Source organism: Bemisia tabaci, chromosome 3 (genome assembly GCF_918797505.1).
Source record: "Bemisia tabaci chromosome 3, PGI_BMITA_v3".
NCBI lineage: Eukaryota > Metazoa > Arthropoda > Insecta > Hemiptera > Aleyrodidae > Bemisia > Bemisia tabaci.
In genome coordinates this window covers 56007028-56033259 of record NC_092795.1, presented here as the reverse complement: position 1 = coordinate 56033259, position 26232 = coordinate 56007028, and the positions used below count along the sequence as shown (strand labels likewise).

At 38.7% G+C, this 26232-nt stretch overlaps 2 protein-coding genes across 2 annotated transcripts in view; one reads left to right on the top strand and one right to left on the bottom strand.

Moving 5' to 3' along the window:
* Window positions 1-4070: 4070 nt before the first annotated feature.
* LOC109035727 (acid sphingomyelinase-like phosphodiesterase 3b) lies at window positions 4071-20783 on the top strand. Its single transcript, XM_072298864.1, has 8 exons — window positions 4071-4230; window positions 7294-7450; window positions 9994-10214; window positions 12172-12341; window positions 13737-13920; window positions 14871-14983; window positions 15744-15919; window positions 19057-20783. Exons 1-8 carry the CDS (start codon window positions 4137-4139, stop codon window positions 19313-19315), a joined length of 1374 nt encoding a protein of 457 aa, XP_072154965.1. The 5' UTR covers window positions 4071-4136; the 3' UTR covers window positions 19316-20783.
* A 1921-nt stretch (window positions 20784-22704) lies between these two features.
* LOC109035693 (uncharacterized) overlaps window positions 22705-26232 on the bottom strand; it is a 60763-nt gene continuing 57235 nt past the window's right edge. The window contains exon 10 of the mRNA XM_072298862.1: window positions 22705-24384. Coding sequence (XP_072154963.1) covers window positions 24332-24384 — 53 coding nt within the window. The 3' untranslated portion in view covers window positions 22705-24331. The remainder of the gene's footprint in view (window positions 24385-26232) is intronic.

The window sequence follows — 26232 nt, the reverse complement described above, 5'->3', positions numbered from 1 at the left end:
TTGCAGGGGCAATGAATTATTTTGTCTGATATTAGGAAAAGAATCAGAATTTCAATTTAAGTTAGAATATTTGACTATTCGCCTAGGCATTTGACAAAACGCCTAATTTTACTATTTGCCTGCGACATATGTCTTACAGGGCTCACGTCACAATGCACATAGTTCCGTTTGATAGAAATACGTCCAATTTAAAGCAAGCACAAGCACGACGAAATTTTTCCACTCGAAGTTGGATCCGATCGGGGTAATTTTTAGCATTACCCGTCAAAGCTGCAACTTTTGCCCAGCGTGCGTAGGGTGCTCTCTCGGTCGTCCGCCGCGCCGCGCGTAGCTTGAGCAACTTATAAGCTCTTAAAATAATAGGCAACCTCTTGGCATCGGCGGTAAGCTTTGATTCCTCGCGCGAAGTTTGAGTGAGCTTGACGAGCTTAGCTCGCGAGAAGTCGCGCAACGTTGCCAAAATTCCGTAAGAATCCCAAAAAACAACTCAAAACGAAATACGATGCTACCACGAATTGGCAACACTGGTAATCGCACGCTCTCCTTTACATCGCGGTTCCCCCATTCATCGCGGCATAGACGCAGCGTAACTTTTCCGGCCGGGATTGTTATTGCCGAGGCTAAGGGAGAACCGCACAACTGCGTGGGGTTTTCTGTTGGGGTTGAGTGGTTCTCGGTCGGGATGGGAGAGTACGTGGCAAGGGTAGACGAGGGTAGTAAGTCGCCGTTTTATCGTCCATTTAGCCGTGTCTCATTCAACTGCAATAAAAGGAGGAGCCCGGAATCTAAGGAACTCGAATCAAATCCGAATGACAGCCTGGATGTAATAGAAGTACACAACAAGATGACATCAGGACCGAGTATTGAGTAATTCAGTGGGCAATGGAGTTTTTGCAAGTAAGGTGGATTGCCTATTTTCAAGTACTGATTCCTGGGAAAGCACGAAGGTACCACTGGTGTTCGGATTTTTTGGCGCACGTTCTATATTGTTAGACCTGTCCACACGAGCGTGGTTCGAGGAGCTTATTCGACGAACTTTTCAGTTCCCGGAACTTGTTCCTTGAAAGGAGGGATGCTGTCCACACGAGTTCGCCCGAACTGGAACCGGAACTTCAATAAAACTATACAATTATTGCAAGATAATAGATTATTACGGCCGCCAAAGTAACAAAAATAAATGTCAAGACATGTAAAGGACGTAAAAAACAAAAACAAACAAATTCACGTCAAAAGAAACTTATGCAATAGCTCGGAGTACGGGGAAGTTCCGGGTTTAGGAGGATTAAGTTTTCAGCTCAGCTAAAACTTGTTCCGGGAACAAGTTCCTCGAACCAAGTTCCGCGAACCGCGCTCGTGTGGACAAGGCCTTAGAATACAAGAAGGGACTGCTCACCTTCTAATCCAGAACGATTTCCTGTCAGAATATTTCGGAGAGGAGGACAAAGAAAGTGGAAGTTGTGGGTATGGTTGACCAAAAATTCCAAGAATTTGCTACATAAATGTTTTAAGATAGTCAAGTCTTGGAAGTTTTTACCCCGCTCTAGCCAGATAAGTGTCCAAACAACGATGAGATAGGAGAGGAATGAGAGGGGAAGGAGTAGGAATGAAACGTCACCAGCTCGGCCCACTAGCTAGACTTAACGAAATAGAAGGCCGTGGAAGTGTAAAAAGTGTATATGTATATTTATCCCTTGGCACTTAAAAATTTATAAATTCGTAAAAATTACTAAAAGTAGCTAAGTCCTTAGTAAAGAGCCCTTGTCACTAAAAAATAAAGACAAAACACCTTCCACCAAACACATTTCATATCAAGATAAGGATCAGTGCGATGAGTTCAGAGGTCCCAGTTTTATTGTCTACTGAAATTCACCGAAAAGTCCGTGCGCCGAAAACCCCCCGTGTCGAAACACCCGCGCTGAAAAGTCCTGCGCCGAAACGGTCGTGCCGAAAAGTCCCGGAACCCAAATGGACCGCGTTTAGCAGACAGGGACCAAGCCAAATCAACTATTGAAAAATTTTACTGGTCAATTTAATTTTTCACAAGAGAACGTTCGTGCGGATTCCTTTAAAATTTTTGAGGAATTTGCTTTTTACTAGGCAGAAAAATCACTTAAATTAGCTCAAAAATACGCACAACCGTTTTCATGTAAAAAATTGAATGGCCCAATTACATTTGACAATAGGAGATGTGGCTTGGTTCCTGTCCAAATGTCACCTAATGCAGTGAAAATGCACTGAGGATACTCACCGATTGTGCATCAACTGCTCTCGTACTACTGAATGGTCAATGGTAGGGCAAAATCACCGCCCGCCAAAATATGCTCATACACAGACCACGGAGTCTTTGGCTCAGAACAGTCAGTTTTCTCCGTGTTGAATGTATCTTTTGAAATTTTGGGTCGGCTGACCTGTCAGGTCCCTGATGGATTTTTGGACTTTCATACATGGTCTTGCCCTCCTAAATGTCCTCTAGTTTCCTTCCAAACTCACAAACAGCTTCTTAATTATTTCTATAGATTGGTCTATTATACTAAGCTCATAAAAAGCTCTTAATTATTACTCTTGATTGGTTGCACTGGAAAAAAAAAACCACATTGGATCTAGAGTCCAGACTCCTGAAAACATTGACAAGAAAAAGGATTCTTGATTCAATCAGATTTAAGCTTAAATCAAAAGGAAATCCGCTGAAATTAAGAGACTTGGTTCTTGATTTAAGCTTAAATCTGATTGAATCAAGAGGCTTTCCTCTTGTCGATGTTTTTAAGTGTCTGGACTCTAGATCCAATGTGTTTTTTTTCCCAGTGTGATCATTAAACTCTCAAAGAGCACACCCTTGAATTTAGTCAAATGATTTACGCATAGGAGGGACGAATACACGAGGAAGGCTTCTATCATTGTAGGCTAAAAATTTTCCTGTTGACTTTCGAAGTCTCCTTCAGAACGGCAACTATTCTCATGCATTCACCTCAATACTTGCATGGAGTTTTGTCTAATTACAGGGGTAGACTCTCCAATCATTTATTAATTATTACCAACGCCATAACTTCAAATCAAAGAGCCTTTTGTGCGTTCAGAAATTGATTTCAGACTCAGTCGGCGGTGCCATTGTGTGTATAATAAACATGTAATTGAGGATACTCGACTATTGAGTAAATTCTCGACAATGGACCACTAGACAAGGTATGAATTGAAGCATTCTGATACATGTTTCTTGATCACAATTTCACGTGAAACGCGATTTTTACATCGAAAATTACTAAAAGTAACTCTTAAATAAGATATTAAAGTCTATATTTTACATTGGTGACAGGAAATTTGAATGCCCGGTCACAAGAAACGCAATATTCTGGCGAGTCAAATCGCGCCTTAAAACGGGTTTAGCAGGCATCTCAATCGAGCATTGCACCTTTCCCGTCTTTTATTGTTCAAAGTGTAAACAATCTGCTGATTTCTCGGTTGATAATGTACGTAGAAAGTTGCTGTTTGGACAGATCTTAATTTTTTTTGCTAATCTACAAGGAGTAAGCATTAAAACACAACTCTGTGACCAGTGCAACTAACCCGTTGAGAGAAATACCAACACAGGTACTTCAGATGATACAGCACGTAACAAACTTTACGGCTGCCCTGCTAAGGAAAAACGCCGTATAAACATTCGGGAGTTGCCAAATTTCCCTCGATAAAACCAGTATTTTTGAGAAATTTCATGCATATTTTTCCTTGAAATTTTCAGATATTTTAGATTAAATTGTGTACAAAAATCTCTGAAAATTTGAGAAAATCATATTCACAATTTCCCCAGTAATTTCGGTTTTTATCGGAGGAAATTTTGCAACGTCTAAAGGCTCATACGGCGTTCTTCCTTAGCACGACAGACGACGACGCGACGCGTGACGTAATGCAGCCGACGCCTGAATACAACTATTTATGTCCGAAGGATGTCCGTATTGCATATTCAAGAAAATGAAGGCGCTTTGGATTTCCTCTTATCAACGAAGTTATGTACTCACATAGCACGGTTGGCACCGGCGTATCGTTTGATGTGTCGAATATTTCGTAAGCAGCGCATGGCTCTGCATCTACTATCTGTGACAATTAGCTTTAAAAAAAGAATTAAATAAAACTTGAAATAATTCATGAATCCTGAAATTTTTGTTACAGGATACTTTTGGCAAATCAGCGATATCCACTACGACCTGAAGTACGAGAAGCACGGTGATATCAAGAGAGGTGAGTTGCTTTTCTCGTCATACTCTACCGGAGCATAGTGCCTTGTGTGTGGGTGTTAAGAAAGCCGGATTCTACGGTGGAATCTCATAGATTAGCAACGAGTAATGGAACCTGTTTAAAGCCCTGTGTTCACTCGTCAAAATGGCGACAAAATGGAAGCTCAAAGTGAATCGATAGATACAATCTGTTTGCGATTGTTGATCAAAAAAAAAGTCGCGCCACTCTATTTTGAGTTGCAACACTCATCAATCGTATCAAGTCCCAACTTTAAGCCACTTATCGTTGAAATCGATTCACTTTGAGCTTCCATTTTGACGAGTGGAGACAGCGCTATCCCGTTGACAACTTCTCAGCCAATTGGGTATGACTTGGTTTTTGAGAAAAACGCCGCAGCCCATGTTCTGATACTTTGCAAGAGGATTGCAAGCAATGAGGAAGAAAGTCGTGAATGGATCTGGGAATATGAAGAAGCAGAGGATGTCATTCCCCAAAGTCTTACCGGGACTCTTCAGACGATGTTAGGATCTTGCAAAATAATCGCAATAACTGTCATCTTCAAAATTGTGCCGTAATAGATTTTTAGGCGGCGATTACAGCTCACAGTTATCACTGGCACGTCTCATAGTGTTCAAAATTTTCCCGAACCTCCAGACTCCTCTCAGTGAGGTACCCTCCGGTGCCCCAGACGTCCTTTTACGAGATGCCTTATTTCCGAGCCCCCCCCCCCCCCCTCCCCCTCTCGATACACAAAAAAAATCTTAGTTCAGCCTACGGGAGTTATAGTAAATGAGTATTTGTGTTTGGAACAGCCCAAATTCTTTTTAAAATAGACAAAATTCTTTTGAGAGACGCAATTTTATTGCGAAGGTATTTGTTCATCAGTTTTTTCGATCAGTTGAGATAGCAATTTTTCCTCAAGCATTTTAAAAAATCAGTATTATGGCATGAAATTCAAGTACCCGGCGTACTTCATGGAGGTTAGGATATAATTAAAACTACCCACTCTCTCGGAAAGGGGCCATTGAGTCGACGCGGGCTCTTATTCTTATGCCGACTGAATCCTCGTGTACGGAAATTCAGTCGATTTTTCGTAAATCGGCAACGATTCTGAATGCATTGTCGGACCGCGGTTTAATCCGCAAACACGCATTAAAAGTCAGCTCTCAGCGAGGGATCCCATCTACCTCTGGTTTCCCACGTAGATAGGTTATTTCCCCTCAAGTCTTGATCACACGAGAGAAAGGACTGTCTGGAGAGCTCTGCAACTATGCACTGAATATTCATGAGCAAGAGGCAAAGGAGTCCCAAGTCCGAGCAGGCGACAAAAGCTCTCCAGAAATAATGGCAGGACGGACCGTTTGTTTTCCCAACCATTTTTTTAATTCCTCCGACGACAGTGTTGCCATCTATCGCGTCTAAAACGAATTTTTTCGACGAAAAGAGCTATCTTTTTTTTTATTTCTTGAATTTACTTGAATTTTTTCGACGAAAAGAGCAATCTTTTTTTTTTATCTCTTGAATTTACTTGAATTTTGAGAAAATCACTCTTGATGACATTTTGGAAAGGCTATAAGGAATTAAATATATAATCAAATATTTTGACGACGTCCCCAACAAATTTTTATTCATTTACGTTATTTATGTACGGAATTCGCAATATCCAAAACAGTCATTGTCTTGTAACATACCTGAAGTTTCCATTGCAAAGCAGGACGAGAAATATGTAAACTATAGGTAGGTGCACGACCGTTGTACCAACCGAAATGATTAAATTACCAGGGTTCCCAGCGATCTGGAAAACCTGGAAAAGTCAGGGGAAAAAAATGGCATGGAAAACATGGAAAAGTCAGGGAATTTGCTCCAAGTCTGCAATTTTTTCAAGTACTGAGAAAAAAAATTTAATAAGTAAACAAATAAAAATAAAAGAATTGTGTGTGTGTTACTACCAAACCAGCACATATTTGGTCGGCGTTTAGCCGAGGGTAAAACCCTCGTTTCCACCGTCCACCACGAGGAGGAACCGACATCAGACGGCAACGCTTCCAGTGCTACAGTCGTATTGGGTACATTTAGTCATCCATGTACCAAAAATGAACAATTTCAATCTAAAAAAATCGTCGATTTTCCGTAAAGAATCCTAAAAAATCGACATAACCGATCGATATATCGACTCGTCATCATTAAAACTCGACTTTGCGTGTAAAAATACGTAGGAACTGGTGTGTATAACGTGTGTATACAACGATAACAACCCCGTAGACATATCAATTCAACAAGAAAATAGCGAAGAATAAGGCCAGAGTTTGACCCCTTTGCCCACCCGTAACTCGAAAACGGTTCCTGTACTCATCTTGAAATTTTTTCCTGAGTTTTCTGTCATTATAAGCTTCCACTTAAATCTTGGTTTGATGGTCGAATCGAATGCCGAAAAAGGGGCGAAAAGCAGCCCTTATTTTGGGAGGCTCTTTTACCGATGCCTTTTTTCAAGCCCTGCTGTACTTCAATGCTACCGCAATGCTTCAGTTCGTCTTCTTTCACTTACGGTTCTTTTGCGATTTTTGACGAAATAGTTTGAAAAGGATCATTCGGGCGTATTTCGGGCAAACGAAACTACATGTGAATTATAACGTGAGCCCTGCTATGCATACATTCTCATGGGTCTCGGGGCTCATGTCTTAATGCTCATCGTTCCGTTTGGCAGAAATACCTCCAGTTGCGACAGAGGGGGAGCGGTATGCTGCCGTCTTAAGGAAAAACGCCGTATGAACCTTCAGGCGTTGCCAAATTTCCTCCGATAAAATTCGAATTCCTTTGGGAAATTGTAAATATTTTTCTTCAAATTTTTCAGACTATTTTGTTCACACTTTAATCTAAAATATTTGAAATTTCATGGAAAAACATGCATAAATTTCGTCAAAAATACATGTTTTATCCGGAGAAATTTGGCAGCTCTCGAATGCTCATACGGCGTTCTTCCTTTGCACGGCAGTATGAGCGAGGAGTTTCGGGGAACTTATATTGCTTAATCGACTTATTTGTGTTTGCGTGTACTTTTGTGTCTAGACTGCTGGAGAAATGAGCTGTCAGGCGGAAGAGGACGGCACATGGCGGGTTTATACGGACATTTCGATTGCGATTCACCTTGGTCACTCGTCATCTCGGCGGTCATGTCGATGAAAGCAAAACACGGCGACGATATTGAATTCATCATCTGGACAGGGTAACGCTGAACAATCAAACTACATCCTCGTCCGAGTTTCCTATATAATCATAATCATACGTGTCTTCATGCTCTCTTTTTTTCTGCCATTCCCTGGTAAAAATTGGCGATAAGAGGTGCGTTTCAAAATACCATAGGAATTCTCCTAGCCGGCTAAAGAAGGCTACAGAAAATCATATAGCTGGCTGTAGAATGCGGAGAAAATCATACGGCCGGGCTTTACAACTTTATCGCCTTGCTGTTGCTTTTTCGCCATCTATTATAAGAGGCTATAAGGAATTGTGTAGAAATTTGTGTGCTTTGGAAATCATTAAGTTTGATACGGAACCACCTTAATAATTACAAAACACACGTTCAATTTTCCTTGAATACATATTTTTTTCATCAATTAAAACGAGAATCATCCGCACAGAATGTGCAAACATTTCAAAATCATGAGTTGAATAACGCTGACTCCGCCAGATTAAATATTACAGCCTAACACAAAGCGGAGCGGCGACGCACTGGCGCCTACAAACCCAACAGGGATACTTTGCGCATTGCGCAACGCGTGAAGTATCCCCGTTAGGTTTGTAGGCGCCAATGCGCGTTTCGCGCTGGCTGCCCGCCTGCCGCACCGCAGCGTGCCACGGCGCTTGAAGCAACTATTTCACACCAGAGGTATTGCACAGTATCATACGAAACTGAAGGCGCTCTAATATATCGGGAATGGCAAGCATCCATCAAAAGCACGGAGCTTTCCTCTCAAAATAAATCTAGATACTGCGACCCAAAAAGAGAGCAGTGGTTCAAAAACTCACTAAGTCCTACTATCCGTAATTAATGACGTTTGCGGTTAGCATACACTCTATCGCCTGGCTGTGAGTTGCTTAGTCGCTATTGGCTATAAAAGGCTAAAAGAAATTGTGTAGCCGGCTATAGAAGCTATTTGAAATCTTACAGCCGGCCGTAGGTTTATGGTATTTTGGAACACAGATTCTACTGCCAATTTTAACCAGGGTTTCTATCTAATTTTAATTTGACACGGAACTATGCCCTTCTGCCACCCCGCGTCTTCGCCCGAAAAAGCCTCACTTAAACGAGAAAGTTTGGATTTTGGAAAGTGGCGTCAAAGAGAGAGTTAAGGTAGAGGTTTTGCATAGAGTACATATCGACGGTGTAAGTCGACAATCTCATAACTCGTTTGCGATGTCTGAAAATCTCCGCCTCTATGTAATTTTTTTAAAGGAGAACAAATCGGCATCATTCCTTGAAGTTTACGCAGAATTTTCCTCGCACAGAGAAGAAAAATCACGGCAGTTTTAAAGAATTGCTGTTGAGTAGTTCTCCGTTTAAAAAATAAAGTATGACAGGAAGTCTGCGACGTCGCAAACCGAGTTATGTGATTGCCGACTTACACCGTCGATATGTAGAGTCGTAATGTAAGCGGGAGAGCTGGCGCCACTTTTAAGCATTTTCCAGGTCCCGAATTCCAAGAGTCCTGTGTGACGCTGGGTCACTTTTTCGATACACGATCGATTGTTTGCGATACACGGGTACCCGGCAATCCGATGTAAACGAAGGAGATAAGAATTACCGCGTATTCCACACCGCCATTTTGGATCGAACGTGCATCGGAAAAGTGACCCGAGCTCGGCGCACACCGGGCTCGGAACCCGTTGAGCAGAACATGGCGCCAGCTCTCCCATTTAAATTGCGACTCTATGTACTCTATGAGGTTTCGCCATGAGCAGTTGTTGACTCAATAAAATTGAATACTTTTGACGCAATCCTTGGGTTAAAAATGCTCTAGATTTTCTCTCTCTTTTCTCGGAAATCAATCAAGACCTCGGATTTGCAATGAGCCTGGGGATTTTTGTACTACTGAGGGGTACGTCCCCTGCGGGCCGATTATTGAAATTTAAACCAGCCCGATTAGACATCAATTTGCGAAATATTGCACGGTTAAGATAGGGCTATGTCTTGTAAGCGGCGACACAGAGTCGATGACATTTCAATAATCGCCCCGCTGGGCGCTTGGCGGTTTAACCCCTCGAAGCGCTCCTACCCAAGTAGCATTATCATCTACTTTCTAGGTGGCGCTCATCAAGAAAATGTCTACTTTCTAGATGGAACAATTTTCTTGAAAGAAAATAGGTATAAAGTAGATCTAGAAAATAGACGCAAGAAAATAGAAAGAAAATACATTTTTCCTTGCATTTTCTTAAAAGAAAACATTAAGAAATTGGCTAGAAAATTATTCTACTTTCAATAAATTTTCTACCTTTTTTCCAAATGGGAAGTTGACAGAATGTAGACCTATGAAATAGATCTATTTTCTTTGGTCAGACTTTTGATTCGCAATGTTTTTTCTTTCTATTTTCTGGATAACTCTCATTTTCTCTGTTTTTTCTAGAAATTTTCTCAATATTTTTTTTCTAGAGAAAAATTCTATTTTGCTACTTGGGTAGCCTCAGGTGTGTGCGGTAATGATGCGTCTCGTGATTTATTGATATTACAGAGTAGAATTTGTTGTGCAGAGAGGGTGATTTTTTCGTTTTCAGAGACGGTCTTTCTAAGCACATAGTCGGGCAGTCGATAGACGTGGAGGCGCTGCAAAACTTGACGCAGTTACTGAGGTTCACATTCAAGAGCCAGTTCATCTTCCCGGTTTTGGGCCACGATGACCCCGGGGCGCGAACCAACGAGAAGCAAGCACTGGCAAAAGTCGCCAACCTCTGGAGCCACTGGCTTCCCTCCGAAGCCTTGCAGACTTTTTATAAAGGTATCAGAGACCTCCCTATATAGTTAGTCCATCATTTTCCGCCTTAATGTAATAGAACCACCTGTGTAGCATTACCTCAACCGACACCATCACTCCGTGCTCCCTCTATGTCCTTTGTCTATAGCCTTTTCTATTCATTTCAATAATAAGCCTGTAGATCATCAGATGAGGAGCTTGGAGGACAAGGCGCATAAGTGCAATTTTTCCCACTTCGAGAAATAGGTGTCTCAAGTCTCGAAATTGCACGGATTCTCATGGCAGAAAAAAAGTTTCAACTGACTTTTCGATGCTAAAAAATTTGAATTTCGGAGCAAATATGACTAGTTTTACTGGAAATTATTAATATCTCAATTTTTTCAATTTTTCGATCAGAAAGAGACGGACAAACTCCATCATCAATGACGTGATAGACTGAAGTACTATTCAGGGGTGTAAAGTCTCCACGATCCCTGAATCCCAGAATTAGGGACTCGGAGTGCGCACTGATCGGAAATGGCGCACGTCGCGGAAGGTCCAGTATAGCTTCGAGAAATTACGAATTCTCAACGATTAAAGCGCGCACCCTAATGAACGCGCAATGCTTGAAGTATTCCTACAGTCTTGTAGGCGTTCATATGCGTTCATGCCGACCGCATGGTGTTTGGCGCAATGCGTGAAGTATTCTTCCAGGTTTGCAGGTGCTAGAATGCGGCTTGCGTCGACCGCGCTGTATTTGGCGCGAAAAGTAAAACTTTAGTCAATTTTTTGAGGTGAATCTTGCAGGGCGCATGCTTCACCTATTACAGAAGTGAACAATAATGTCTCTCCCCTTTTTAATGTGTGATTTATCGCTCGAACGTCGGCTGAACGCCAAGCAGCCGTCGCCGGCTAGAGCGCAAAGTGGGGGATAAATTCGGCAACAACGCGTTTTACACCCAAATTTTTCACACCAACTTTCTGAATATTTCTGTATTACATCCAAGTGATATCTGCTAGGTAATTAAATTATATTGAACCATCCTCATTCACAAAAACGCGATTTTTTTCATGTTTTCATTGGTTCTAGCGAACAGCGATGGAGGTTTAAAGCCGTACAAGTTTCGGGCGATACAGCACCATTTTTAAACCAAAATACCGTAATTAAACATGATTGGAGTAGCATCTTTGAATAATAAAACAAGGATTCAAACAGGAACCTTGATGCTTATATTGTTTTTACTTACATAATATACTACATGCAGAGGTGGGAGCCGAAGCTTTTCAAACGTCCGTCCCTAAAGTCCCTGTCTGAAGTCCCTGATGATGAACGCTAGACGTTTCAAAAGCTTCGGCCCCCACCTCTGCATGTACTATATTATGTAAGTAAAAACAATATGAGCATCAAGGTTCCTGTTTTAATCCTTATTTTATCAAAATAACGTACTTACACTGAAGTTTTTGATGAAGCTTGTCCTTCAGAGGCAGCACTTCAAGAGGTTAACAGAGAAAGCCGTATTTTTATCGAGTAAGCGAGAAAAGTTTGAGCGCTAAAAGTGTTGTTACCGAAATTGACCCATCTTCAAAAACGACGAAGTCGCCAAACCCCCGAAAGGCAAGTCTCGCCAAAATGAAGTAAAATGTGCTACAATGTTGCAATTTGCGGCCTAGTGACTCTTGATAGCTCCTAGTTACACCTCCTAGCGGTGTAACCCTAATATTTTCCATCGTTGCCAAGTTACAGCAAAATTCCGGCTTTTTTTGTGCCCCCCTTGTATTTCTGCCAATGAACTATGTGCATTATGACGTGAGCCCTAATGCATGTGTTCTTATGAGTCTCGGAGCTCATGTCTTGATGCACATAGTTCCGTTTGGCAGAATGTTCCAGGAATAATGTATGAAATGAACGAAAACGAACGTTTTATCCTATATGTCTCGCAAGGTTTATTTTTGAACATGCGGATTAAAATAAATGACTGATGAAGCGTTTTCTCGTGTGTAGGTGGTTACTACACGATCGAGCAGAAGAAACACAAATTGCGTATTGTTGCTCTTAACACAAACTTGTACACGACGACGAGACACCAAAGAAATTCACATGATGACGATCCGGCCGGCCAATGGAACTGGCTCAAAACGGTGTTAGCAACTTCTCAGCTGAAAAAGGAAACGGTGAGTGGAATTCGAGTTTTTACAGGCCGAAATTTCTTACTGAGATTAAACTCATGGGCATGAGCGATTAGAATGAGAAGCATCTAGTCTGAATTTAAAAAACATCAACTTGCAAAAAAAAATGCAAGTCTCTGATGGAAAGCAGGTGGCAAACATAATTTTAAAAAAAATGTAAAATACCATTATTTGGAACAAATTTAATCCTGTATCTTTGGACGAGTTTAACGCACATACGCGAGATACGCCAGTAGCGAGTGAAAATTTTACATAGGTATTTTAGCTCAAAAGTCAATCCTCATATTAGGGGAAACCCCTATCTTAAAATATACTCTCTAAAAAAATTGTACTAAAAATTAAATTTTTTGCTCTGCAATATTAGCTAACAATTTTTGGTCGTAATATTCAATGCAATGTTTAACCTCCAGAGTTGTTTCTCCAGAAATGAAAAAAGGTGTCACCAATGCCATTAGACAACGTATATAAGTAATTGGATAAGGTCGTGTTTTTTCTGAAGTTGTGTTCGCTTAAGTAACAAAACTCCGAACATTTGATTCCTCGTCTCGAGTCCACAGCGCTCAGTTGAAAAATGGAACCATCCCGTGGCGGCAAAAGGAAGCGATTTCATTGGAGGACTGACGGATGGATTCAGAAAAGGCGCGGAATTCAATTTCTATCTCATGAGGCGCGCTCAGATTCAAAATAGCGCTCCCGTGCCGGCTCGCGCGCTTTTAGCGATTCAGCTCTTTATAATGGAGTTCTGACAGTGTTTGCCGTTGGGGTTGAATCGACGTTTGATATATCGTATCTTTTCGATTGAGAGATACGATGCTTATAATTTATTATGAGAATTTGACACAGTTCAATTCTCGAATTTTGTTTTCCAAAAAATAAACATTTTTTTAAATGATGCGATGTTTGACGTAAATTTTGATGGTGGATTTATTTTTCGGTTCGAAACCTATCAAATTATATCGAATTTCCTATCAAATTTCCTATCACAATGTTTTTGTTTGGGGAAAAATTTATGAATATTTTTCCTTGACATTTTCATACTTTTTTAATGAAATTACGACCGAAATCCCCTGAAAAATTAGAATAAAAATATTTTCGAATTTACCTGGAAATTCGTGATTTGTCGAAGGAGTTTTGACAACGCCTGGTGGCTCCTACGGCGTTCTTCCTTAGCAAGGCAGCACACTTGACAGCACTTAGGACGTTTTAAACTTGTATTCTTCACACATGGTTGCACTTTGAACTTGCATTCGGGCAATATAATTCGTGCTTTTGGGGCTGGATGGATAGGTGGGAGCTATTTTCGGCGCTATTTGAAAGCTATTGGATAATGCTATGAATGGAATGCTTTGCGGTTGATGCGGGAGGCTTGTCCTGTTGCAGGTCTACATAATGGGGCACATGGGTCCGGGCGTGGACGAGCGGCATCCGCAGGATTCGCCTGGTTTCTCCGAGCGGCACACCCGTCGATACCTCGAACTTGTCCGCAAGTACTCCGATATCATCGTCGGCCAGTTCTTCGGCCACCTACACTCGGACACCTTCCGTATCGTCTACAACGAGACCGGTGAGTCCCTCGAGTCCGTCCCCCTAGAGAATGCTAATCCATGAAAGAGGCACCTCACCAGAAAGCCCTTTAAATGGCTCAGTTGTGCTCATAATAGAGTCCTGTTTTCATGCTTGACTCTTGTAGAACAGCTGAAAATAATAAGATCCCTCTCAACAACATCTCTCTACCGCCTTGTCTCCACGGGAAAGTGTGAAAGTGGCTCCATTGGTTTTTTCGTAAATTTTCCTGTCGGAATCCACCCGTGAAATTGAAATTGTAACGCAATAAATAACAAAATTTTCATATTTCTCAATTAATAGTATGTAAATTCCGAAAATGTGCTGTCTGTTATGCAGTAAAAATTCAGCGTAACGTACAGCACATTTTCGGTCATTTATATATTAAAATTGAAAAGTAGAGCGATAAATCTTTGAAAAGCGTTTTAATACGTAACCCTGTGTAGATTGATGCAAAAAATTCGAGTGATTATCATTACTACTAAGAATATGACCGAAAAATGTGTTGTCTGTAACGGCGACAAAACTATTCCAGTTATCGTGAAACCACCCGCAAATCGACGGCGTATAAGTCCGCAATCACATATCTCGTTTGCGGTCTCTGAAAATCTTCGCCTCTACGTTATTTTTTAAAAGGAGAACAAATTGACATCATTCCTTGAAGTTTTTGCAGAATTTTCTTCGGAAAGAGAAGAAAAATCACGGCAGTTTGAAAGAACTTTCGTTGAGTAGTTTTCCATTTAAAAAATGAAGGATGACTGGAAGTTTGCGACGTCGCAACCCGAGTTATGTGATTGCTGACTCACACCGTCGATATGCAATTTTGGCGCTTACAAGATTTGGAAAATGATCGATCCAATGTTGTCACATGAGAAAGTATTTTCCTTGTTCCTAAGCTCTTTTCGTCGAGTCTTCACATAACTGACGTAAGTTATTCTTACCCATCCGTAGGTCATCCGGTGTCGTGGATGATGATGGCGCCTTCGGTGAGCCCTCGTGTCCCATCCGGTGGCAATAACAACCCCGGAATTAGGCTCTACAAATTCGACACCGACACAGGCCAGGTAAACCCTCTCACTCATTCAACGACGCTCTTTCTAGCGGTTTGAATCCACGATTTGAAGAATTTTCCAACTGCACAATTGTGAGAGGCATTCTCGGCAAAAAGAATTATCCATGATTTTGATTTCAATTCCCCAGAAATAAAATAAAAATGAACACGAGAGAAAGAAAAAAAGAAGAGAGGAGGAAAAAAATGAAACTCAAAATCGAGGAAACCTGATGTTAAAAATGTATGAGCAAGTAGAGAAAGAAAAAAGATGAAAGTGAGAATTTGACATTATCCTTTCTACACTGATAGAAATATGTGTGTTCTCGTGTTATTTTTGGTTAATATAGGAAGTGAAACACAAATTGACACAAATTCTGTGTTGATTTGGTACAGTTTGTGGTGAATTTAGCGCAACAAATAATGGAGATACTACCATTTAATAATTATATGGTATATTTAATAATTATGTATAATATATAATAATTACACATATATAACAATTCCTCCTATTGCGACAAAGATGGGCATTCACTACTCGTTTTTGCATTTTTTTTCAAGAAAAATAGCTGGCATTTTCTCTTGTAATTGTCAACCGAGAGCTAGGGTTATTTTGTGTTTTACTTCCCGTATTAACCAAACTTTTTTGTTGAAATACGGCTTTGTGTATGAGTTTCCCATGATTTTAATACGTTGAGTTTCAGTGTTAGGTACGCTATTTGGCCTTTTTACTTGTATCCTCTTTAAGATAAATTGTTTTCATCTCTGTTTCGTAGGTTTTAGATTACACGCAATACTACCTTGACCTAGCTAATGCAAATGAAAGAGGGCAGGCAGATTGGGTGCCCGAATACAATCTCACTAGTTATTATCAATTGAGGGAGGTTTCCACCTCGTCTCTTCATAGTCTTGCCGAGAGGCTGAAAGACTCGTCTTCCGTTGAATTTAACAGGTTAGTAGAATCACAGCACTCTTGATGCAGGAATCAGAAATCACTTCAAAGACTTTAACGCAGCGCAAAGAAAGTAGGCGTGACAAACGCGAATTGCTTGACGCATGTTCGACCGATTTTTGTGAAACTTGGTATCTGGTGGCATCTTTTGACGAGGAACTCGAATTTCAAGTATTTCAACTCAAATTTTCAATTTGAATACAACTATTCGTGCTTGACGGATGCCCGAATTGTATATAAAAACAAATGAAGGCGCACAGGTTTTTCTAACGCTCACGGGAATTTCGTTCCCATAGCAATCCCATCTAACTTAAACGATTAGACGATGTTGAAGTTGACAGACAAAGCAGGGTCGGACTGGCTCTCATTCTCATCTGAGGGAGGGTATAGACCCTTGGCTGGTTAAAGGGGCGCATTTTGATTTTTCCCTCGGAGGGTACCCCCTACGTGGAGGGGGCTCAGAAAATGTTGGCAAAGCAGCACAAGTCTACGTTATTTTCAGGTTCAAAGTTGATTAACCGTAAACAGTAAAATTTGCAAAATTAAACGTATTGAAGTAATCAATTGCATTTTTTAATTAAAAAAATAATAAAAAATCAAGCTACTGGACGCATCCAAGCACCATTAATTCCAAAAGAACCGAGCTAAAGCTGCGGTTTAAGGGATAGATGTGGGTCTACAAATCATCCTAAAAAGAATCAGATATGAATCTGAAAAAAAAAAGGATCGAGTATCAACTCAGCTGAAGATAGTTGTGACGCACTCGGGCCTCTTTTATAACCTCTCTTCCGAATCTGAGCGACACCTTGATAGTCCAGGCAAATAAGCCACGAAAAGGGCTATAGCCTGCAAAAATCCCGGGTAGCAATGTTTTCATCGATTCCTATGTAATTTTTGACGCTGAATCCGAATTTCAACTTTGCGCCATTAAATTCGGACCGGAAAGTTGCCAAATTTGGCAAAAATGGCCTAAAATCGGACTTTTTTCCGGATTATGGCCTGTAACTTGCCAAAAATTGATCTGACGATAAAATTAGTTATTTTCAGAAATAAAGCTCGTTAAATTTCCTATAAAAAAGTTTCTATACACTTTTTTGCTCAAGGCAAAATCAAGCGCGCTGGCGGGCTCCGAACTTTGTAAAATGTGCGAAAACTTGGTTTTTTGCGGGTTATGGCCTGTGACTCGTCCAAAATTGATGTGACGACAATTTGGTTGTTTTAAAAAAAAAGTTAGTTAAATTTTCCATAAAAAAGTTCCTATACACTTTCTTGCTCAAGGCAAAATTAAGCGCGCTGGCGGGCACCGAACTTTGAAAAATGAACGAAAATTGCGTTTTTTCGCGGTTTTTGCAAAAATCCCGGGTAGTTATGCTTTCAGTGATTCCTACGTAATTTTTGACGCTGAATCCGAATTTCAACTTTGTGCCATTAAATTCGGACCGGAAAGTTGCCGAATTTGGCAAAAATGGCCTAAAATCGGCCTTTTTTCCGGATTATGACCTGTAACTTCCTAAAAATTGATCTGACGATAAAATTAGTTATTTTCAGAAATAAAGCTCGTTAAATTTCCTATAAAAAAGTTCAATACTTTTTTTTGCTCAATGCAAAATCAAGCGCGCTGGCAGGCTCCGAACTTTGAAAAATGATCAAAAATTGTGTTTTTCGCGGTTTTTGCCCGATGTCTCCTGTTTTAATCGTCCGACGAGTAATTTCTGGACAAATTAAGTGAAGATAATAAAATTTACACTTAGTAAAATGAATTGATGTAAATAATAAGGATAATCCGACACATTACAGTATGCGCAATTTTCGCACATTTCACAAAGTTCGGAGCCCGCCAGCGCGCTTGATTTTGTCTTGAGCAAAAAAGTGTATAGGAACTTTTTTATAGGAAATTTAACGAGCTTTATTTCTGAAAATAACTAATTTTATCGTCAGATTAATTTTTGGCAAGTTACAGGCCATAATCCGGAAAAAAGTCCGATTTTAGGCCATTTTTGCCAAATTTGGCAACTTTCCGGTCCGAATTTAATGGCGCAAAGTTGAAATTCGGATTCAGCGTCAAAAATTACATAGGAATCGATGAAAACATTGCTACCCGGGATTTTTGCAGGCTCTTTTCCTTGTTTGCCTGGACTATAATGACAGCATACAGCGATGCATTGCGAGTTCACGCGTCGCGCCAGCGCGCCTTCAATTTTGCAGACGCAACACGGACATCCATCAAGTACGAATAGTTGTATCTCTGCGCCGTCAGCAACGCGCGTCTTTTTCCTTGCTCTATTTCCTTATTGTATTGGCTCCGTTTATTTTTATTTGTAGTGATTCTTTATGGGATACTGTTTGAAATTGAATCCGTTTGACAATTTTACTGAATTTTATGAGGGGCGCAAAGAAAATTTAGTGAAACTTTCGGACAGCTTCGTTGGTTAATTTCTCCGTAAAAAAATAAAATACGGCGGAAATTTTGAAGCGTGGCTTGGCGCTTGTAATAGTTTGACCGTAACGTGCCGATGTCCTCTTTGGCTATTGCTTCCGAATCAATTTCAATAATTGTACTTCATTTTGCAATTTGGAGCTATAAATTTTGTCTCATCTGAAGAAACAAGTATGTGCATAGGGAAACTAATGGCACATACGTTGTTTTTAAACCGGGCCGGAATTTATAGTTCCTAATTGCAAAATATAGTCCAATCAGTCGGCTCATTCCTCGGCTCCCAAGTAGCATTTTTCAATGTAAAAGTTGCAACAAGTTGAAACTACGTTGGTATTAGTTGCGACAAAGTTGCAACTTTCGGTCGACTTTTGGTCGATAAGTGCCGATTTTCGGCGATCTGATCGGAAGACAAAGTTGCAACCTGCTGAGATTGCAAAATTGCTGCACCAAAGTTTTTTTAAAATCTAAAGATAAGCAACCAGCAATACTTTGAAGTTGAAACATGTTTCAACTTAATCGCAACTAGTTCCGACAATGATAGCTCCTTCGGGGGAGGGAGTAGGCAATCTGCACATCAATCTATTAGTTGCAAGAATCAAACGATTTTGTTGCAAGTTGTTGCAACCTCTGCTACTTGGGCTGAGGTCTTTCCTCCTCTTGACTTTCTGTTGAATGGAAATATTTGTTGTTTTGATGGCAGGTATTACTCGGCCAACTCGGTGCAGTACAAGAGGGGGAGCTGCGAGGAGGAGTGCGCCCACACGCACTACTGCGCCGTCACTTGCCTCGTCTACCAGGATTTCTCGCAGTGCATGGAGATGGCCGCCAGGAGTCGCGCTCTTGCATCCGGAGCCCCATTCTCCCCCCGCAAAATTCTACTCCTCCCGCTTGTCGCCGTTTTTCTCTTCACCTTCATGCCCAGCCATCTTTGTCCACGCGCGCCCTCTTTCACGCTGTGAGAGCTCTCCATGTCATGCTCAATTCAGAGGCGGAGACGCACATGGAGAAGAAACCTCGTTTATACGAACCAGAAGCGGATCTAGCAATTTCCTCCAACTAAGCCTATGTTCAATAATATATTCTCGTCCTAGCACCTGGCCCCTCCAAGAATCTATGCATTTCCATAGGTTTGAATGGAGAAAAAACAATGATGCCGATTTGCTGGATCTCCTAACGGTACGAACCAATAGGCAGGTTCAGTGGTCGTTCAAAGGATGACGCACCTCTTATTGTAGTCGAGCGAACCGACTTATTTGGTTGATGGGACAGGAAGGTCCAGTTCAACGGACAGAGTTAAGAAATTTCATGAAAGATTATAAAAAGAAATTTCATTAGGAAATTTCAAGAAATTTCATGGGGAAAAAAGAAATTTCATGGGAAAAAAAGAAATTTCATGAAATTTCTTGTGAAATTTCAAGAAATTTCATTCGATGAAATTTCTTTTAGCAACTCTGTCAACGGACCAAACGCTTTTAAAGTTAATATCAACGGCTAAAGTCGTAAAATAATGCGTTAGCTCAGTTCAAGAAGTCGTTGTTATGTAAAGAAATTGTTTGAAACTTGTACAATATTTTCAGAATTTAAATCGATTATGGAAACATGATTTTAAGTTTAAAATTATCACATTCTTTTCAATTGAACTTGAGGGTGCAAATTTTTACGATACCACAACAAAATGTACATCAATAGGGATTTCTTTTTTAATCCAGACCGCAGTGGAACACGATGGAGCGAGATGCGTAGATATGATTTTTCATTTTGGTCCCCGGGCGCGGTCCAATGGAATGCTGGATTGCTCTTCTGTTGTGGCCCTCGATTGCGGAGCAACTCCTGCCGACATTCCACTGAATCCACCATGGTCTGTAGATAAAAAAAACCCCTACCTGTAAGGTATACCTTCAATAATGTATAATTAGTGAGGGGAACTTGCCTCTTGCATATTGTTTTGGGTTTAAGATTTAGAGAGGTAATATCTCACGAGCAGTAATTGACACAGTATCGCATTCAGGATTTTACGAATCTTGATCTTACTACAGCAAGAATAATTAAAAGAGGATAGAGTTCAACGGGTCTATATTGACTGCCACTACACGAACGGGTCAATTTTACCTGCGTGTGTATCAAAAGGATGTATTTCAAGTAACTATGAGGTGTCTCTATTTTCCTTCTGTTTTGAATCTTTGCTTATTTTAAGATTTGAAAACAAATTGAAAGTAAATGGGAGATCAAGCTGAATGTTTGTCCTATTTCCAAGCTTGATATGCTCTCATCATGTGAATTTTGCCTCTTGATGAGGTTTTAAAAACCCTACTTTAATCCTTTTCTGAAGATTTTTTCTTCCATTTTCTAAGAATAATGTAAGCCCATTCAATTTAGTTCTCTCTGTTTATAAAGAATTTAAGAAATAAATTTTATATTTTTGGTTGATATGATACAATCTTCTTTTGACATCACTTAATACCTAATTTTCAATCAGGTTGTCGAGCTTGTAGTTTCTATAAATTAAAAATCCCTAAATTTATCCTTTTCCACAGTCAACATAGCCAACAAGTTATTTCTAAAGACAATACAATAGAAAAGTATAAATTGGGTAAAACAAGGCTGAAAGTATTCTCAGCTTTGTTTACTCATATTTTACTTTTTTAATCTATCGTGTTTGCATTTTCGGGCTATGTTTTTGTGCTTTATCGTTAATTCTTAACATTCTCTTCTCCTGAAATTTAAAAACATATGCAGTCTTCTCTTTATTGCGAATTTCTTTGCTTGGTTCAATTTCTGGTTTAATTTATGAAATTGTTCATAATTGTTCTCGATCTTATCGAAAATCGTCTACAAAAATGTTATGCAAGAAGATTGGCTAGTTTTCTCTCAAAGACTTAATCAAGTGCAGAAATTTTACGACTTTTTCAAGACATGGGTTTTATTTCATCTTAAGTAGGTAGGGCACTAGGACATAAAAAAATTTAAGCATATTAGACAGTAAGGGTACTGTACAAAAATTTTCTGTTCCAATTATGAGGGAAGAATAATTGTTTTTTTCGGATCAGATAATTAAGAATTATTTTAGAAAGAATACTTACAGAGATAGGTGTACTGGCACAATTAAAAATGTTTGTTATTTTTTCATTGCATGATAGAGAAGTTAAGGTCTTGGTCAATTTAAAATTATTAAAGAATTCATTTGCTCTGGAATTCGGCATTTTTATCTACCTTACTCTTTTTCATCGAGTTCAAAATGAAAATGATTCATCCAAATAAGACCAAAGGCAAGAATTCACACATGAAAACACTTATTAAGGAGGAATAAATAGCAGACATTTTGAAGGAACATTTGTTTGGAAGAAAGAGGCCGAATATTCATTTCTTATGAGTGAACGCTGTTCATATTAACTATATGATAGGGAAAAAGATAGAAAACAAATAGTTTTTGTTATCATGAGGTAGGAATGAGAAAATTATAACTTTTGTACAAGAAATATATTTTTTATTGCATCCAAATAATGGAAATGAAAATCAACTATAATGAGTACAATTCGGGTAGGTAGGTATGAAAAAAGAGGATGGTCGTAACTCTAAGTTGAAAGTTATCTATTATGAGGCCAATAATGTGCAGGACAACCCAGCCAAAAAAAAAAAATGACAACAAAAATCTTTGCGACTCTTATGAAATTAGAGACTTTGATTGATTCTAGTGAAATAGCATAAAATGGTGGTCAGAAACTTTTCCGGGCAACAAAGAAAAAAAATTATTTACAAGCATTTTTCAAATGGATTTTAGTAAGTACATAAGTAATGCAGTGAGCTGAAACTTACACTCAGTATAGCTAGCGAGGAGTAAATTACCCTGCTGTAAAAAACAAGAGTTTTGTAACCTTACATGAGAGTTGCCGTCAAAATTAAGCCAAACGGAAATTAAGAACAACATGAATTGCCTGGCCAAGAAATGGTGGGTATAATTACATTACCCAGGCAAATCATGTTTTCTGTCAGAGAACATAAAATGTCATAAGTAAGCCGAGGGTAATACTCCACAAAAATGCAATTTTAACTAATCAAACTTCTGACATTCAAAAGAAAATCAGGCTTTGAAAAGATTTTATGAAACATCAAACAAAATATTAAGGTACTGACTCAACAAATAACTTGAGAAAATGTGAAGAAGTATATCTAAGTAATTACTAGAATAAAAGCATAACAAAACGAAAGCCAACAAAAAAGAGATAACTAAAATAAAATATGTTTACTTTTAAAAATATTTATTCGGCTAAAGATAAAAAATAACAAAAAAAAAAAAAACAAAGAGAAAAAACAACGAAATGCTATTTACAAAAATATTAATTTTTTTCAGTTAAAAAAGCAGAAAGAAAATACATTTTACTTCCAAGCAAAAATTTAAGTTGAAACAAGCGAGAGATATTGGCTTCCGGTTTGCATACCATTGATCCACAACAATAAAAGTAATAAAAATATAGATGTATTGCAGACTATGTCCACAAATTAAATGAAAACTGAAGTAATCCAAATCAATAGAGTTTTTGAACAGATGTTCAATTGAATCAATGTGGGTGCAAGAACAACTCACATTCTTTTTCTAAAACATTTTTTTACAAAAATCTCCATTCTCCAAAGACCGTTCTAATTTTTGACTCTATAGAAAATGTTGTATAAGTTTCACACCTTTCCAATTTGAAAATTAGAACGGTTTAAATTAAAAGATAGTTGAGGGTTGATGTTTTAAGAAAGAGAGAGATATCATATCTTGCAATGATTAATTCAATTGACATGAAGAAGTTTTCATGCTGCGGATATTGGAATCCAACAGAAATGAAGGAGAGGGTGAATGAGGAACAACTGGAATTAAAGCAACATCCTATTTCTTTTATGAGACTCATGATTAAAAAAATATGCATTAAAGGACAGTTTCAATTTTAAAAGCTCTGGTGAAAGTAACTAATTATTTTTACTTTGTACATGCAAAAGCGTGAACGTTTCGGTGGATTTAATATCTATAGTGTTCATGATGGACTGGTGGCTTGAATGTATATAAAAATACTTAGCATGATAAAATGTTGTCAAATTGTGATGTCATTCCGATCAAATAATTTAAAACATGAGGGGATGATATAAAGTACACATCTCTTATTTCATTTTGCGATGATACAACATCGCTAATTTTGAAAGATACATGTCAATTCCTCACTACTCCAAATCTGGGAATCCAAATATTTGTACATACTGAAATTCCAATTCCGCTAACTACTGATATTCTATGGCCAAGACAAGCTGTGATCATATATTTTAAAATCTCATTGTCAGAAGTTTTCTTCAACAGTGACTCTCTTAAGAGAAACCCTAATTTTAATGAATTCAATTAGGGATAACCATAAAAAATGGTCAAAAATATAATGAATGCAATATTTTATAATGACTTTCTACTTACAGATTAAATGACAAAAGTTAACAGATAATTTTAACATGAGATTTATCATCGGTAAAATTACAGGGGATGAGATTGGGATAAATACTCAGATTCGGGGGGGGGGGGGGGGGGGGACACATATCCATAAAAAGAGGCTAACAAATGCTAAATTGATTCATGGATCTTCGCAGAGGCATTGGATTTTTTAAAAATTAAGATAAAGTAGAGAGGTTAAAGGGGGTGATCCAAGGTCTTTACATGGTAAATGCAAAAATGTCCAAGTCATGAAAATTGAAAACAAAAACACTTAATCAGAACCAGTTTACTTTTTTCTCCTGTCAAAATATTTACTTGTTGAGGCCATAGATTGAAAATATGGGCCACTTAGTAAAAAATTAAATTTAATTCTTAAACAGGACATACAAATCATGTTTAAAAGTTATGAAAATTTTATAAAAGAGTATTTCAACCACATTAAATTTTCTATTGGGTTACTTGACGAGCTCCAGGATTTGATGACTAGTGGCAGCAAAGAGCATCAGTCGATGATTCCTGATTACGAGCTTTTATCAGTTTTTCCTTGAGTGCCGCTTGCCGCTTCTTCACTTTCTGGAATAGGAAGGAACATTGAATTAGGAGGACTGAGGCGATAATACGAACTTAAGAATGTTTGTACTTGATTCAAATTCATCATAAAAGGAGGATTGTACAAGAAATTTGAAATATATATTTACAGGAATTTTGAATTCCGCATTAGGTTTCCGAAAAAATCAGTTTGTCTGAAACTAAACCGTGTAAAATTACTGTAAAGAGCTATGAGGTCCCTAAAATTGGACATTGGCAGGTTAAGCTTACTGCTGAGTATATTCAAGCATTACTTTGAATATAATAAGAGTGAGAGCTGGGTGAAACAAATGTCAAACTCGAAATGTTTGCAGGGTGTCTTGCGTCAGGATTTTCTCGATTCTATCAGGATTTGACATCAATCAGGATTTAATCCAAATTCCATCAGGATTTAATCCAAATTCCATCAGGATTTGAGAAAAAAATCGGTTGTAAAATCAGGATTTGAGAAAAGTCGGCCGTCCGCTCATTTTCCATTAATTATCTGATATCCGTTTGTTAATTTTTCTCTGCAAAAAATCAGGGTTTGAGAAAAAATCAGTCTGAAAATCAGGATTTAAGAAAAGTCGGCCGTCTGCTCATTTTCCGTTAATTATCTGTTATCCGTCTGTTAATTTTTCTCCACAAAAAAATCAGGATTTGGAAAAATTATGAAATCAGGATTTCCCAACATAAAAAAGCTAGACACCCTGGTTTGGCAGAATTTATCTAGAATTTTATGTGTGTTGCTTCTTGTACAATGAATCTACAAAAATGTTCTGCTAGGTATTTAAAATTATTCAATGCATTGTGCGTCTACCATCGTTTCGTTGTGTGACTGCTTTACTTTTAGGACAGTTCAACTTCTTAGGCTCATTTTCCCAGGAATTACTTTTTTGGGGGATTTTAAATATCCTTTTTCTTTTGTTACCTTTCCTTCACTTTTTCCTTACCTTACATGTGCTTTTCACTCTACGAAGGATCTTCAATATTCACCAACAAAAACATTATGAAAACGATGATACTCATTTCAGAAAAACTGGCCTCTTCAGCTTTGAGCAGCAAAAAATAAATTCTGGGAAATTTGCATTTTCATGAATATTGCATTCAGGCATCAAGACTTAAATATGAAAATTTTAAATGATACAAGGAGCTCACTTGCACAATCAATGATCAAAAACAGCAGAAGTGTTCTGGGCTCTTGCTGTTTTAAATTATTGACTAGCAGGTGAGTTCTGTTCAATAGTTTTTTTCATACTTAATTTTTTTGAGCTATTTTTTACTTGGATCTAGAACAAGACTTGAAAGTCCATTTTGATACATTTGAATTTCAACTGTACGTCCTCTCAAGATGTTCAACACCGACATTCTTTCATGCATGGGTAAGAACTTACAGACAGTCAAACTAGAACTACTAGGACTAATATTTAATTGCTGCAGTAACAATTTTTGTAGTTCTAGTGTTCGCTAAGCATGCCAGAAACTATTGTTGTTCCTAGACTATATACCAAAAAGCAATGGTAGACTTATTCTCATGCGGGGCACCAAAAGCAATTACCGTTTTATCTCATTATAAAAGTGGGTAATGTCGCAACTAGACGGAAATTTATGATGTGTATCAGAAACGATTACTTGAAGTCTGAATAGCCATATAAAAAGATTGTAACAGTAAAATTAAACGGTTGAACTATTGAATTGTTTCAGCCCTTTTTCATTCTACAGCGAGACAATATCCTCTCAGCCAATTTCCAAACTTTATGTCACTTACTACTACTTCCTTCGATCAGGGGCAGAGAATAATATTCTGTCATAAAAGGTGAACATGACAAAAACATTGGACAAAATACTATTCCG